Raw genomic sequence first — 15535 nt, 5'->3', positions numbered from 1 at the left:
GACCGGGACCAGCAACGGGATCGCAACCCTCGGTGTCGCTCCCCTGCCTCGCTCAGCCAGTGAGCGGGAACCGGTCTGTATGTGGGATCCGAACCCTCGGCGGGAGCACCGCCGCACTTCCCAAGCGGCGCACTACAGCAGTGCGCCACTGGGCTGGCCCATTACCAGTCATCTTTTAAAAAAAAAAAAAGAAAATGAGGTGCCCTGAAGTAGGCTCTCAGAGGTTTCCAGCAGCCCCCACAGAGAAAGAAGTGCAGGTCAGGGAATGTCCAGGAGCCCTGGAAGCTTCATTTGAATACAACAGGCACCTCATTCAATAGCAGTAGTAGTTGCAGCAGCAGCAGCAAGTCCATGGACTGAGCCAGGTCCTCAAAGCTGAGACTGAATCTTGGCACTGCCAACTTCTCTTGGAAAGATACCAAGCTGCAGCTGCTGCTTCTCAGATGCCTACCTATGGGAGCACGATGGGAATGTGCAGGGCGAGGCCTGACCACACTTTCCTCATCCTACATTCCCGGAACAGAGATGGGGGTAGGGAGAAGTTGGCTTGGAAGGAAGTGACACTGTCATGGGCATGGGATGTCATCACTTGACACTTTACTTGACCTTATGCCTTGGCTGTCCATTATAATTATTATTGAGCGCTCACAGTGTGCTAGGCACGGGGTGTGATCTCATAGAAAACTCGCAGCAAGCCCTGAGACCATACAGATGGTAAGTGCCAGAGTTGGGCCACAAACCCAGAGCCTGAGGAGCACCCAGATGGAAGGCAAGTAACTTACAAACATTGGTGAGCCCAGGCACCTCCTCCAAGCTACTTTCTCACTGGGTAGATCAGTACCTTGTTTGGAAGCTTTATTAGGAATCTCCATCTCTTCTTGAGGTTCAACTTGGCAATATTTCCTTTTCTTTTCCTGGCATTTGCCAGTCTTCATGGAGGCAGCTTCTGGAGAGACAGCATCCCCCTCCTGCTCTTCTTCTTTCTGGTCTTTCACATTGTCCACCTTTACTTTAGCAGGACTCATCAGGCTGCTGTCATCTCCCTGAGTTGCTGCTTCCTCCTGGCTAGAACAATGTGGGAGCTCTGGATTTTCCTGGATGAAGAAAGAGCCAAATACCAAAATCTACTTAGAATCAATATTGTCCTGTGATCTTCCTACCAAGAGAGGACAAAGAGAAAACTACATAGTCCTGATCCCCACCCCTGATCACTCAGTGGACACATAGCTCAACTGGGAGGCAGTCATCAGGTATATTTCCCAATTCCTGTCCACACAGCATCTGCAACAAAGGCATGCTCAACTTGGGTGGAGTTAGGGAACTTCCCTAGGCAAGGAAAGAAAGGCATGGAGGGGGAGAGGCTCCTTGGTCAGTGGTAAAGGGGAGAAATACAAGGGATAGCACCAATTCCCCCTCCTATCCAAATCATTTTCCAGTAACCACTTTAGGGAAACCAAGGCATGCAGTGAAAGTAGATCCTGTCACTAAGTACTTCCTCTCACGCTCACTGCCATTCATAGCTACTTGAAATCCCCAAACTCCATCTCCAAAAGGATTTTTGGTAAGGCTTTGGCACAGGTCTGTTCTTAGGCCTGCCAAGCCACCTCATGCTCCTGAGCTATATGTTATACTGGTCAAATGAACAAGGGGCAGGCCGGCCCGGTGGCGCACTGGATAGTGCGCCGCTTGGGAAGCGCGGCGGCGCTCCCGCCCGAGGGTTCGGATCCCACATACAGACCGGTTCCCGCTCACTGGCTGAGCGAGGTGCGGGAGCAACACCGAGGGCTGCGATCCCGTTGCCGGTCCCCGGTCCGGTACGGGGGCAACACTGAGGGTTGCGATCCGTTGCCGGACACGAAAAAAGACAAAAAGGAAAAAAAAAAAAAATGAACAAGGGGCAAGCTCTTTGTTTTACCAGATTTGGGGTGAAAAATCTGAAAAAGAGAAAAAATCATTTGGCAAAACGATCAATAGTGTCTCTAGCCTTTTAAAGTATATTTTTGTCCAGGAGAGGGACATTTGAAAATGAACCTAGAAATAAATCCAATGACAATGAGTTTATGCAGATTTACCTGGAGAACCCCTCTCTAATCTAAATCCATAGTCCACAAGTCAAAATGTTCACCTTGTTGTTTCCCCTCCAACTCCTACCAAAAAAATATATTGGTAGACAGATGAAAAAGGGGAAGACAGCTGGAAAACAATGAGGGGAGGAGAAAAGGGGTGTGGGTTTTCCTCAGTCTCTAATCTGGAGAGTTCAGGTTTTTTCTAGTACTATAGCAATACTACAATCTCGACCTTCCATGAGCCCAAGGCATGGTCCACACAGGAGTACACTGCTTTGCAAAGCAAAGTTTGGGTGGAAATCCAATTCCTGTTCCCCAGCTAGCTCACATTGGAAAGCCGGGCTGCTATATTTCCTCATTTTGGATTGAGCTGCAATTAGAAGTTACTCCGGGCCATTCGGTTCAGTATTAGCATTCCCAATCATGTAATAATGATCTGAAACAATTTTTAAAATGCACTAGGGGTTCTCTGATTTTTAAGCTGGGCACACCTATATCTGATTCCTTCTCCAGAGCAGGGAGAGAAGCTGGGAAAACGTGAGAGCCCAGAGCTTACATACAGGGGAATAATATTGGGCACAAAAGGAGGGGAAACTGCTCCCCAAAGGTTCCCAGATAGTCAGTGCTCAACTCTGCCTTCGAGTCTGCACTTCTGAGCCCCAGCTTCTGCCCATTTACTCTTTGCTGGGAAAGCCAGGGCCTGGAACCCATCTCTCTGTTTTCTGTTCCCTTGTTTTCAAGGAAAGGCACAAATACCTGTCTTTCTCCCATGAACTTCAAATCGACACTCTTCCCAAATCTCTTTCCTCTTCTCTGCTACAAATATGCATTGGAAGCCCATCCATATCTGCATGCCAGCTTATGTGTTAGGCATAGTGCAGGAAAATGAAATTACCTCCATTTGGGGATCAAATGGAGTTCTTTGCACAAAGATCTCGGCTGGTGCTCAAAGACCAGCAGCTTGAACAAACAAAAAGCAGGAAAGGAGGGGCTGTCAGGCCCTCTTCCCAGGCTCCGCCCCAAAGTCCATAAACCCACCCCAATTGTATGGCTCCAGGGGAAGTGGACCAATTCCTTTCTAGTTCTATGAAATCTCTCTCTCAGCTATAACTAAAAACAAATGTAATAAATAAATAAAGTCTGGGACCACGCCTGAAATTCCTGGCTGTATCTTTAGGAAGTAACCTTCCTAGCAAAGAATACAGCCACTAGACTCCAATTCTTCTTTCTCAGGAACCAAGTAGGGGAGGTAGGGCTCACTCCCCATGTTTGCCACAAAACAGCCAAACGAAGCGTCACGAGCGAGCTGGGTGAGTTGAGTTTTACCTGTGACAACTTTGGTAGATTATGGCTGGTGCCTTCAGTAGTCATTGACTCTACGTGTTCCTTTAATCTAGGGTGAGGTGCCAACAGCTTCAGGATATCAGGAGAATGTTCCTGAGAATCCCCCGGGACTGATGGTGAAAAGAAACTAAGGAGAAGCTGTGACATAAAACAGAAGACTTCACTACTTAAGTTTCTACAGGTGCTCAGGTGAAGGGGAAGGGGCAGGAGGGGTCAGGGGCACAGCTTAAAGGGTAAAACTCTAGGGAGGAAGCCTTGGACCAGCATCTCCTGACACACCAGGGCAGGGGTCCTCACTTCAGAGTGCATCAGAATCACCTGGGGAGCTTATAAAAAATCTGGGTTCCTAGTTCCCATTCCCATCTCCCCCAGGTCAGAAGTGTGGCCCCGGAATCTGGATTTTGAGAAGGCACTACAGATGCCTCTGTTACGTAGCCAAGATTAAGAGCCACCACTCTGGTGCTACTAATCCATGGAAGTTTCTACAGTGGGATTTAAAAACCCATCTAGGAGACAGAAAGGTAAAGTCAGGAGAGGAACTTCAACTGGGGAACCTGGAGTCATATCCATAACACCCCAGTGGGTAGAAGTCTACAAATATCTCCTAGATTCCTTGCTGTTTCTTTTCTCTGCCTACCCATTTTGCTTCCTCTTCCCCATCCCCCAACCCCCTGCCCCACCATCACCCCTGGATCTTTAATCCCTTCAGAACTAAGGACCTGAGCAGTGAAGTGTTAGGAAAAGCAGAACCCAAACTTCCTCCCTCTTCTCCCAGCCTCTCCTCCCTCATCCTGGCCTTCACTTTCCAGAGAATGCCAGGTTAAGTCCAAGTAGTGGGGGCAGGCAGGTTCCAGTCTATTGCTGGTTTCCCTTGCATTTGGATCAGCTGGGAGGTAGAATGAGAACCAGGAGGGACTGAGAGTCAAAAATATGTGTTCTAGTGCAAGCTGTACTATTAACTGCCCACATTCTTGCTTCAATTCTCCCCTGTGCCAGTAGGAATTATGCATGTGTGTGTAACATGTAACACAAGGAGGGCAGGTCACTTGGCTTCTAAAACATACTCAAATGTTTACTACCTAACAGCCCCTGCAGTGTGTGGAGACCCATTAAAGGATGCTCCACCCCCTTGTTCAGGGTATTAATTGATCAAAGGAATTTGACAGAACACCAAACTCCACTTTGATTTATTCTCTTGTTGGTCGCCAGCAGTTTCTTCATGGTGTTCCTTCCGATGCCAGTACTTGCCATGTAACCAAACCCTGCTCAGCCTTCAAAGCTCAGCTCAAGTGCTGCCTTCCCTCACTAGTCCAGTCTCCATGATCTCTCCTGCACTTTCATGTTCTCTACTGTACCACAATACAGCATCTTAAACTACACCATCTTATGTTACCCTGGACTTGTGTCACAGATGTAAGTCTTTCTCTCCAGCCAAATGGCTGGCTTCTGGAAGGCACATAACAAATGCCCGACAAATAGCCATAACACTGGAAGGAACTGAATTAAGATATTTATCTATCCCAGGGTCCAGGGAGAGGCCTAGCATTCAGGTCCAAGTCCTCAGACAGATCCCTATGTTCTCTTTTAGCTCCAGTAAACCCACTTCCCAGATATAAGTTGGCAGAGGAATGAGATGGGGTGGTATTCACAGTGCCCAGGGCCTTAAATACCAGCTTCCAGAGGTCCCTCCTCCATAGGAGCCAAAGTTGGCCCTCAGAAGCCCTACTGAGTGGCCCAATGGGACCAACCCACTTCTGAAGCAATCTCCCTGGAATTCTCCCAAAAAGAGCATGATGCTCTTTGGTGGCAGCCACACAGCCTCCCAAGGTACAAGGATGAAAGAGCAGAGGGTGGCAGAAGGCTGAGGGGAGAAATCAAAAGAAACAAGGCAGAAATAATAGAAGCACTTCCCTTCTTCGCTTTATTACCTAAGATCTCTCTCTAGACCTTCTCAGTGGCTTTGCAAAACAAAAGTTGGGGTCACCTCTCAGTGAGAATAATCATTCCACATGAATGAAAGTCAATTCCACTTCAGTGTCGGCCTTAGAAAGGCCCAAATGGGTCAAGAAGGAAAAGAGAGAGAGAAAGAATCTGAGGTAAAAACAAACATTAAAAAGAAACCCAGGGGCCGGCCCGGTGGCGCACTGCTATAGTGCGCCGCTTGGGAAGCGCGGCGGCGCTCCCGCCCAAGGGTTCGGATCCCACATACAGACCGGTTCCCGCTCACTGGCTGAGCGAGGCGTGGGAGCAACACCGAGGGTTGCGGTCCCGTTGCCGGTCCTGGTCCGGTGCGGGGGCGACACTTAGGGTTGCGATCCGTTGCCGGACATGGAAAAAGACAAAAAAAAAAAAAAAGAAACCCAGGTGTGTGAGCTCTAAGGTAGCTTATTAATGTTAAGTGAACCCGGATCATCTCTGTCAAATCTTTAGGCCTGAAACTGTAACAATCCAGTAAATAAGCACAGCTAAGGACCCTCATCACTGGCATACACTCGCTTGTGTTGTCTGGCATCACATCAACAAACACAAGACGGTAAGTTCCTTGAGGACTGAAGCTTATACTTATGCCTCTGTGGGTCTCCAGAGCTTCACACAATGCCTCGCCTCATCCCATTAGGCAGTTGTGGACATGACACCAGCTGGTCTATAAAAGAGGCTGGAGAGAGAGGTCAGCCCAACTGATGATACCAGAACCTCTCAGGCCAACTGGGAAATGGACAAACAGCAGTAAAGAAACCACTTGCCCTTGGGCCTGAGACCTGCCTCTGTCGGTCTTTGCACACTCTGTCCCCACAGTCAGGTTTCTTCTAACTGACTTTGTCCATCCAAGAACTAGATAGTTCCATTGCTACTCTTGACCCAGCCCCACTCGTGAGTGCTGAGACTCCGGACATGTCCTATTGAGACAGCAGGAGGATGGCGGAGCAGCTAAGAGGGCAGGCTTTGGAACAGACAGAGTTGGGTCTGAATGCTTCCCCACAAATTACTAGATGCGTGACCCTGGGAAAGTCACCAAGCCTCAGCTTTATCTGACTCATCTGTAACATGAGACAAATAACTGTACCTACCCACATAAGGATGTTGTGGAAGTTAAATTATATCTTCCACATAAAGCACCTAACACAGTGCCTGGTGCACAGGAAATGCTCAAGAAAGGTTAGCTGCTATTATTATTATTGTTGTTGTTATTATTATTATTATTATTATTATTATTATTCAGACCAGGAACTACACTAAGATTCTGGGAAGGATCTACAGCTTGAAGCAATTCTCCAAGACCTGAGCTCTTCTCAAGAAAAACTTGTCCACATACCCAAACCAGGTCAAATAACTTCCCAGAAAGGAAAGCCTCTATGAGAGGCAGAAAATCCAGAACCCAGCTTCCCCTAGTTCATCAGTTTTACTAAAGATTCCTTTCTGGAGCCTTCAGAAAGCAGTCCTGTATCTTGCTCACTTTCTTCATCCACTGCTCTGCCGAGCCGCACTGGGAAAGAAGTGGGGCCTGGTGATGAATAGGGGCAGGGCACAAGGAGAGCAGAGATAACCAGACTGTCAGCATCCAACTTCCGGGCCAATTAACCAGACACCAGGAGAGTAAATTTCAAAACAATAAACAGCAAAGTCTATGATTTGAGGATGCTTGAGCCTTGACCTGTGCTCTCAGTATTTCATGTAATTTTTTTTTTTTTTGGTACCCAAGAGTGGAATGACTGTATGGATTATATTACAATGTCTCTGACTTGCATTGGTAAATAAGTGTATTTTATTTCTAAGAAAGGAGCTGGAGGTTGGAGTTCTGCATATGGCACAGGGGAGATGGGGACCACCAGCATCCCTTCTCAGGATCTGGCTGCCCTGTGTGGCTGGTGAAATTGTGACTCAGCCAAAGAAAAGTCAGATAGCTGCAAGCAGCCCCTCACCCCAGATCTCTCACCAATAGCGAGAATCTCCTTGGTGAGCCTTGATCCCCATGCTAACTTGTTTGAGTGTTATTTTTTATCCCACTGACAATCCAGACCCTGACTCAAAGAAGCAAGAACATTCCTCGCACCAGAAGAATGGTGTATCTGGTCAATCAGTTGGCACTCGGGGTCTACCTCCTGTCCCCTTAACCCAGGGAACCACCCACAGAGGACCCCAAAAACCAGGAAGGGCAGTACCCTCACTCCCCTCCCCTAGAGAAAGCAGAGAGGTATGGGTCCATCAGGCAGCTGGACCTGATGTCATTTCAACTCACCCTTTGAGCTTCAGATCGTGCTCTCTTGTTCTTTCCATCGAGGGATACACAATAGAGAAACTCCCTTAGTGCCTCCTCCACCTTGCCTAGGGTGGCTAAGGCTTGGGCTTTTCTGAAGTGTGCCTAGAAGAAAACACCAGCATGAGATTCCATCATATTCACCTTATTAATGTTGCCACTATTAACAACAATAGCTAAATACTTACTGAGAATTCACTATTATGTGAAGTGTTTTAAAAGGACTCTCTTATCTTCAGCCCTATAATGTAGGCAACTGTTCTGAATCCCATTTTAAAGAAGATAAAACTGAGACCCAGAAAAATAACTTGCCCAAAGTAACACAACTGGTAAACTGTGGAATCAGGGTTTTGTCTGGAACTAATACCAAAGTCCATATTCTTAGTCACTGCAACATGCTACCTCCCCCTGCCCCATCGTTGTATGGAGGTTATCACCAAATGTAGCAAGAACCCCCATTTGACCGTATACTAACCAGCTCTCAGGTCCCACCCAGATATGCCTTCCCTTGAACTCATCTGTCAAGCAGAGATCTAGTTTATAGTGGTGGCTTGAGTGAACTAGACTTACTGATCATTTTTTGGAAAAGGCCCAAGAGACGGGACATGACCTGTCCAAGACCTCAAAGGTAGCTAATGGCAAAACTGGAACTAGAACTGTGGTCTTAGGACTCCCAGCATATTCTTCCCCACAAAGCAGACCACCCTTCAGAGGGCTAACCAGGGGCCGAGCACATGCTTTTGCTTCTGGGGGCTCAGCTCACTTCTGCTCCCTCACCACATTGTCAAAAAGTATAAAGAAGTTTTAGGGCTCCTCAGGGTCCAAGCCCAAGTGCCCTGGGGGAGATGCTCTAGGAAGAGCAGAGGCGTATCCTGGGGAAGAGGGAAGAAGAAGAAGAAAAAGGAGAGAGGGCTGCTCTCTCTTTGTGCCTTGGGACAAGTAGTCACTTGAAACTTGGAGGGCATCTCTCTTGAGTCACCTAGGCCACCCCATCCGGGGCCTGTTCCTGGCTCCCTTGCCTCCATGGCTGACACTATGTCTAACTTAGTGAATGAAATGATCCAGATTACAGGTGCTGAGCACTTCCCTGCCTCCCTTTCCAACATGCCTCTGCAGGTCCCGGAGCCTTCAGCCTCTGGCCTGGCTACAGGGGCTGGCCTGGAGCTGCCTTCTTGAACAGAGGCCCCTGCTCCAAACCTCTTGGGGAACTCTTCCCATGTCCCCACCTCCTTCTGGAGCCCAATCTTAGCTGTTATGTGAATGCTGACAGCCTCCCTTGTCCCCACCTCCTTCTGGAGCCCAATCTTAGCTGTTATGTGAATGCTGACAGCCTCCCTTGTCCCCACCTCCTTCTGGAGCCCAATCTTAGCTGTTATGTGAATGCTGACAGCCTCCCTTGTCCCCACCTCCTTCTGGAGCCCAATCTTAGCTGTTATGTGAATGCTGACAGCCTCCCTTGCTGCTCCTCACAGCAGTGTTTACCAGGGGCCTTCTGGAGAAAGGGACTTGTGTAACACTGCGAGGCAGTGAGAGAGGATGAATGTTGGGAGACTAGAGGGGCCTCTGGGATCCCACTAACTATATCAAGTAGCAGTCTATATACTCCACCTGCTCAGGGCAGCCAGCTCAACCCACTGAGAGCTGTATCACCTGCAGGGCACGTTGAGCACCCCTAAGCCCTGGCTGGATGGCTAGAATAGGGCTGTGAGGTGAACCTCCTCCCTCAAGGCATTTCACATAGAAATGGTGGGAAATATGCAAATCAGGGTGTGAGGTGGTTTTGAATTATATGCATCAGTTCAAGTCTTCTCTCAATCCCCAAGACAATAGAGTTCTCTCATCACTGCCCCCACCTTATCCAACCACTACGGGGAAATGAAACTCCTGTTTAATATTCTTCCTTCACTGGGGAAGTCACTTTTCCTATTTCATCCAAAATGCTCTACTGTTTCTCAGTCCTGCTTCTCACAGCACTATCAAGGCTGTAGACCCTAGGCCCTAGGCTTAGGATAGGAGTGGAAAAAGTTATGAAAGAAAGTCCTCTTACCCCCAGGCAGCTCCCTGACTTGCACTGCTATGCCCCCACTGAAATGCCCCCACTGAAGCTCCTTTGGGTTAAGACATTGGTGACTTTCATTAAACAGTAAATGTGTTCCTTGGGAAGAACATACTGATTCATTATCACCCATGCAAACCTTCTCATGAAAGAACACATAAGATTCACCCTCACATTAATGACAGAGTGTACAGGTCCACAATGCTTTATCTGAAGTTCCAGATCCAGAAAAATTCTGATCATCCAATATTTTCATAAGCTTGACATCAAAATTCATTAGGTAGCAAAACCTGACCTAAACTGATATAAAGTGTTTTAAAGTATTCGTCCCACTTAGTGTAAATTTTCATGTAATTTGCTGCAGAAATACTGTGTTTGATTATGGGGTGCTGTCCAGAGCTCACTGGGGGTATTACCCAACATATGGTCTTTCTAAAATTAGAAACATTCTGGGTTCTGAACACATCTGGTCCCATGGGATTCAGATAAGGGATCAGGGACCTGGACTTAGATTACTTGGTTTTCCAAGGAAGGCATCCTGGGGTTGTATAGAGAGAGCACTATATCCAGACCCAGCAAGCTTTTTAGTTTGCAGAATGTTCTCTGGGCCATGCTTACCTTTGATTCTCACCACATTCCTGTGAGGTAATCAAGGACATTCGGGGTTCAGAGAGTGAAGTCACTTCCCCACGGTCACTTAGCTTGCAAGTAGCAGAGCCCAGGCTTAAATCTAATCTTCTAAACAAAATGTTGACATGTGGCTGAGGGCCAGTCCTCAGGCCAGGCAGAGATGCAGGAAGTGATACTTTGCATCTTGGCATCCTAAGAGATGCCTACCCTATCTTTCTTCCCACCACTCCTATGTGATCTAGATGTTTGGGGATACCGGCAGGCCAACTGACTATATTAAGGACTTGAAATGGCACAATCATTGTGTTAGTGTGAGGAGCTTTTCAAAGAAAGCTGCCTAAGGTCCCAAGAAGCCTGGCTATCAGTAGCAGGTCAGGAGGGCCAGACCAGCAATACTTCTCTCACCCTCCTCTTTCTGCTGTCCCTGCAAAATGATGATACTGATGACAGAAAACACTTAAATAATGCTACATGACAGGCACTATTCTAAGCCTCTTACATATACTAGCTCATGTAATCTTCACAACAACCCTATTTAGGAGGTGCTTCGAATATACCCAATTTAAAGATTAGGAGATGAGGCACAGGGAGGTGAAGTAATTTGCCCAAGGCCACACAGCTAGTAAGAGTAGCAGAGCTGGGACATAAATCCAGGCAGTCTGGCTCCCAAGTCCATATTCTGGAGAGTCACAAAGCCCAGGCTGCTCTGCAGGTCATCAGTTGAAGATCCTCCTCCCCCATTACCTGTTGCAAACTTGGGTGTTGATTCAACATGTGGAGACTCCAGCCCACCCCTTCCTGTGCACTCCACTCAGGGCACCCTCAGATCTAGTTCCCTTGCAGACCTGATTCACCCTTTGCTAAGGGACACCGACTTCTATGCAAAGCCTTCTCCCTGCTTTGCTTGAGCTCTAGTGCCACTACCACCAGGGAGGCAGCCAATTCCTTCCTGTCAATTCCTGTCTACAGTACAACCCCTTCCCATCTCTCCAATCCCACACTCACCTTAAAACCCATTGGACGGAGCTTACATGCTATTTCTGCATCATGCAGCGCATCCTCATGAGACTCCAAGGTGAAATAAATTTGAGACCGGTTGCTATAAAGCAAGTGGTCATTTGGAGCTGCCAAAACAAGAAAAGCAAAAACAAAAATAAAAACCCGTCAGGACTTTTCTATTGGAGATCCCAAGGGTTAGGCTACATTTTCAGTCCTAATATTGCCTTGCCTTCCACACCCATTGGACGGAGCTTACATGCTATTTCTGCATCATGCAGCGCATCCTCATGAGACTCCAAGGTGAAATAAATTTGAGACCGGTTGCTATAAAGCAAGTGGTCATTTGGAGCTGCCAAAACAAGAAAAGCAAAAACAAAAATAAAAACCCGTCAGGACTTTTCTATTGGAGATCCCAAGGGTTAGGCTACATTTTCAGTCCTAATATTGCCTTGCCTTCCACCCCTCTAGCCACTCTGGATCTGAGTTTCCCCAACTGCAAAGAAGAAATTTTGCTCCCTCTCTCAAGCACTTCTTTAGAGACCCTGTGGTGTCCGTGGTTCATTAGAGACTTTGACATAGAGGAAACCATGGCAGCCTGCTTCATGCTACACAGGGCTAGCACTTGGCAGCCTGGCTTAAGTGAGGTATCACCAACAAGGGAAGAGGCCAGAGAGGAAGGAGGGGGAGGTAGCCAGATGTTACCCCTATCCTGACGACCAGGAAGACAGCCAAGTTAGTCTTCTAGGTGGGAATGACTGGTGACATTAGCAACATCTTTGTTACAAAGCCCAGCACATATGAAGCTTCCCTGAAGAAAATGCAAATGCATTTACAAGGTCCCATCCTCTCATTACAGATGGCCACATGTGAATGAACCTGAACAAGGCGTCTGGTGAGAAGGTGAGGCTGGCTCTCACCTATTCTCTGAATCATTAGATGCCAGGGCTGGACAGGCCTTTAGAGATCATCTCCCTCAACCAACCCATTCTTCAGATGGGTAAAATCAAGCCCAGAGAGGGGAAGGCATCTGCTTAAGGTCACACAGCTAGCTGGTCAGAGTCACTGATAACTGTTTAGACTTTGAAGCTGGGGTGGGGGCCAGATTCTTTTTTCTAAAGGTGGATACAGTTCTTAAAATAATGAGACATTGGTCATCTTCCAGAACAAGGATACTCTCTGTTGGGGAGGCCCTTTTCCTCTTAGAAGGGTGAAGCTGGTCTTGACAGTTTCCCCCCTGACTGCTCTGAGGGGATTAACAAAGGTGCAAAGAAGAACCTCCAGGAGAAAGTGGTGACAGCAACAGGGGAGCAGGGGGAGGGCAAGGAGGGGCTTTACTGGCCCTTGGCGTATGGCCGAAAGGAACGGAATCTTTTTTGGAGATCTGGCCTCCACCCGTTTCATATTGCCCAGCTCTTTGCCAACGACTGGGCTCCAGCTTCTTTTGTGGCAACAGGTTTTGATGGTTTCTTTTTTTCTCAGGGGTGTGCTGAGGGCTTGCTTGGGTGCCGGTTACTTGCTTTTAAGACAATACCAAAGAGTTTACGGTCCCTTCTGTCCCTTCTTTTATGCAGCACATGCCAGCCCGGTGGCAGCTGACAGTCTGCCTTGCGGGGTGTGTGGGGAGTGCCCCTCTCCCTCAGCTCCCAGCCTTGCCCCGTCAGCCCTCGTTCCTCCCCTTGCCCCATTACCTGTTGCAAGCTTGGCTGGAGATTCAACACGTGGAGCTTCCAGCCCACCCCCTCCTGCACCCATCACAGTCGGGCCCGGGACACTCTCAGATCCCAGAGCCCTCCCTGTCTGCCCAGCCCCGCTGCACCGTCCCCGGCACGCTTCGCCAGACACCGCGCCCTGCCGGCCGAGCTCCGGGCAGCCAGTCCGAGCTGGGCACTACCGGCCGGCGGTGCGGCGGCCACTTCCTGGGTCCTGGCGTGGGAGGTCGGGGAGAGCGGTTCCCTGAAGGAACTCGGGTGCCCGAGTCCAGCCGGAGGGGTGGGGCTGCCCCTGTCGCTCTCGCAGCTGCAAAGCCCACCCAACCCTCCTCGGGCAGCATCGCAAAGCAGGAAAGAGGCGTGCCCCGTTCGCAAGCAGCCCGCGCTCCCCGGGGATTCCCGAGCCGTTGCCCGGCCCGGCCCCCCGCTGGGCTGGCGGGTTTAAAGGGTTCGAGGCGAGGGCGCAGGCTGCGGGCTGGCGCGGGGGAGGGGGCATCTATTTCAGCCGAAGACCGTGTGATAGGAAGCGGTGACAATGAGTCACAGGGCAGCGGGGCGCGAGCGCTCCCCCTCCCCCCGCACACGCTGGCGGGATGGTTCCGAGGCGAGCGTGGCCCACTTTGGTTAGCTCAGCCGTTACACAATCCCGCCCGCCCGCGCGGAGGAGGGGCCGCCCGGCCCGGGCCGCTCGCGGCCCTTATGCAACCAGTGCTCTCCTGACCTAATTCCACGCCGGACCCACCCCACAGGGAGCCGCGGCCCCGGAAGGGACAACTCCCGGAGGCGGGAGCGGCGGACGCAGGCGCCGAGCGGACATCTCGGGCTGGCAAGTGCCGGGAGGAGCGGGCGCGAGTGAGGGAAGGGTGCGAAGTTCCTCTCCTGGCGGGGAAGGTGCGGGCAGGTGGAAGAGGGGGCCAGAGAAACAGAGACGGTGACACCGAGCGAGACCAAAACAGAGTGACAGAGATGCAAAGAGACGGAGAAAAAGAGAAACAGGGTGACACAGAAACAGACTGAGAGACACGGAAACGCAAAAGCGCTGAACAGTAGACGCAGAAAAAGATAAAAAAGCAACTGAGACAGAGAGAGCGAAAGAAAGCTAAAGCGGTGCAGACAGACACGAAGTCAGGGACCCAGCCCCAGAAATCCCCTCCCCCATCCCGGCCCCGGGCCACCCTCCGTCCCCGCGCCCTCCTCCTCGGCCCCGGTCCATCCCCCGTCCCTCTGCCGGGTTCATTCTCCCCTCCCCCTCGCCTCGCGACCGGCCCCGCGGCGCGGTGGGCTCACCTAGCCTAACCGCCTCATTGTACTTGAGCAGCGCCGCCTCCACCTGGCGCTCGCGGTACAGCCGGTTGCCCTCGTGCCGGAGTTGCGACGCCCGCGCTGGGCCCGGGAACAACTTGCCGAGGAGGCCGCTAAGCACCACGTTGACCCGCAGTGGCGGCGGCGCCTGCTGCCCAGCCCGCCAGGTCCCGCGCGCCCGCCCCGGGGCCACTATCAGCGCCGAGAGCTTGACCCCACACAGCGCACAGCGCCGGTCGGCAGCCCGCCCACGTTCTAGACACAGTTTACAGAAGGTGTGGCCGCACGACAAGGACACGGGGTCTGATAGAAATCCATGACACTTCCGGCACTTAAAGCCGTCCCACACCTCGGTGGCCGCGGCCGCGGCCGCCCCTGCCTCTTCCGCCGCCACCGCGGAGCTGGCAGAGCTGTCCCCGTCCGGGGGCACCGGCGCCAGCGCCTCCCCTTGTGGGATGTTCTCCGCCAGGCAGCGCACCAGCTGCTCCAGCTGTTCGGCCACCAGCTGCTGCCGCTCTGAGAGCTGTCTGTACACTTCGAGGGCTTCCCGGAGGCGCCCCCCGGACGCCAAGGCGTCGGCCTGAGTGAGCAGGACTTTGCACTCCGGCATCGGGGTTCTGGGAAGCTGCTCTTGCTCCGGCTCTCGCGTCGGTAGTGGTGCGGTGCCCTCTGTAGACGCCTCCGGGAGGCGGCCGGTGTCTACGCGGGCCGCTGATGCCGCCCGCTCCGCCGGCTCTGCCAGCTCTAAGTTGCTGCTGCCGAGCTGGGCGGGCAAGCTCAGCATCTGTTCGGTCTGAAACGAATCCATATTGACAGGGACACGTGCGGGGAAGAGGCGTCTAGGGACCGGGGACACGGAGCATGGAGGGGCGGCTGGAGGGAATTCGGGCTGCCACGGCCGCCGTGCCTCCGCACGCCGGGCCCTGCCGCGCCTCCGCGAGCTCCATGCCGGCCGCCCCGCGCCGCCTAATAACTGTCTTGTCTCAGCGAAGTGTTATATAAAAGGGCACCACGTGACGCGCCGCCACGCTGCTCATTGGCCGGCGGCGGGGAAATTGTTACAAAACCAGACAGTTTTGTAACAGTGTTGCGCTTGCTTCTCTTGGCTTCGCATTTCTTGGCTTCTTTTTGAGGTTGTTTGTGTTTACACTCCGCCTTATTCCCCCCCCCCCCC

The 15535-nt window shown here is 51.1% G+C and overlaps 1 protein-coding gene across 3 annotated transcripts in view; it reads right to left on the bottom strand.

The window, feature by feature from the left end:
- The window catches only part of LONRF3 (LON peptidase N-terminal domain and ring finger 3), a 36956-nt gene extending 21626 nt beyond the window's left edge, over positions 1–15330 (bottom strand). Inside the window, exons 1-5 of one of the 3 annotated variants that reach the window (XM_008589132.1) lie at positions 13039–13654; positions 11357–11475; positions 7648–7770; positions 3393–3548; positions 842–1094 (exon numbers count right to left, since the gene is read on the bottom strand). In XM_008589132.1, the coding sequence (XP_008587354.1) occupies positions 842–1094; positions 3393–3548; positions 7648–7770; positions 11357–11475; positions 13039–13102 (715 nt within the window). In that variant the 5' untranslated portion in view covers positions 13103–13654. Of the gene's footprint in view, positions 1–841; positions 1095–3392; positions 3549–7647; positions 7771–11356; positions 11476–13038; positions 13655–14346 lie in introns of those variants that run through there. The other 2 variants (XM_008589130.1, XM_008589131.1) reach the window with 2 other exon arrangements.
- Positions 15331–15535: the final 205 nt, after the last annotated feature.

Source organism: Galeopterus variegatus, unplaced genomic scaffold (genome assembly GCF_000696425.1).
Source record: "Galeopterus variegatus unplaced genomic scaffold, G_variegatus-3.0.2 Scaffold5227, whole genome shotgun sequence".
Classification (NCBI taxonomy): Eukaryota; Metazoa; Chordata; class Mammalia; order Dermoptera; family Cynocephalidae; genus Galeopterus; species Galeopterus variegatus.
The sequence above is the reverse complement of the archived record's forward strand: the minus strand, read 5'-3'. Positions and strand labels throughout refer to the sequence as shown.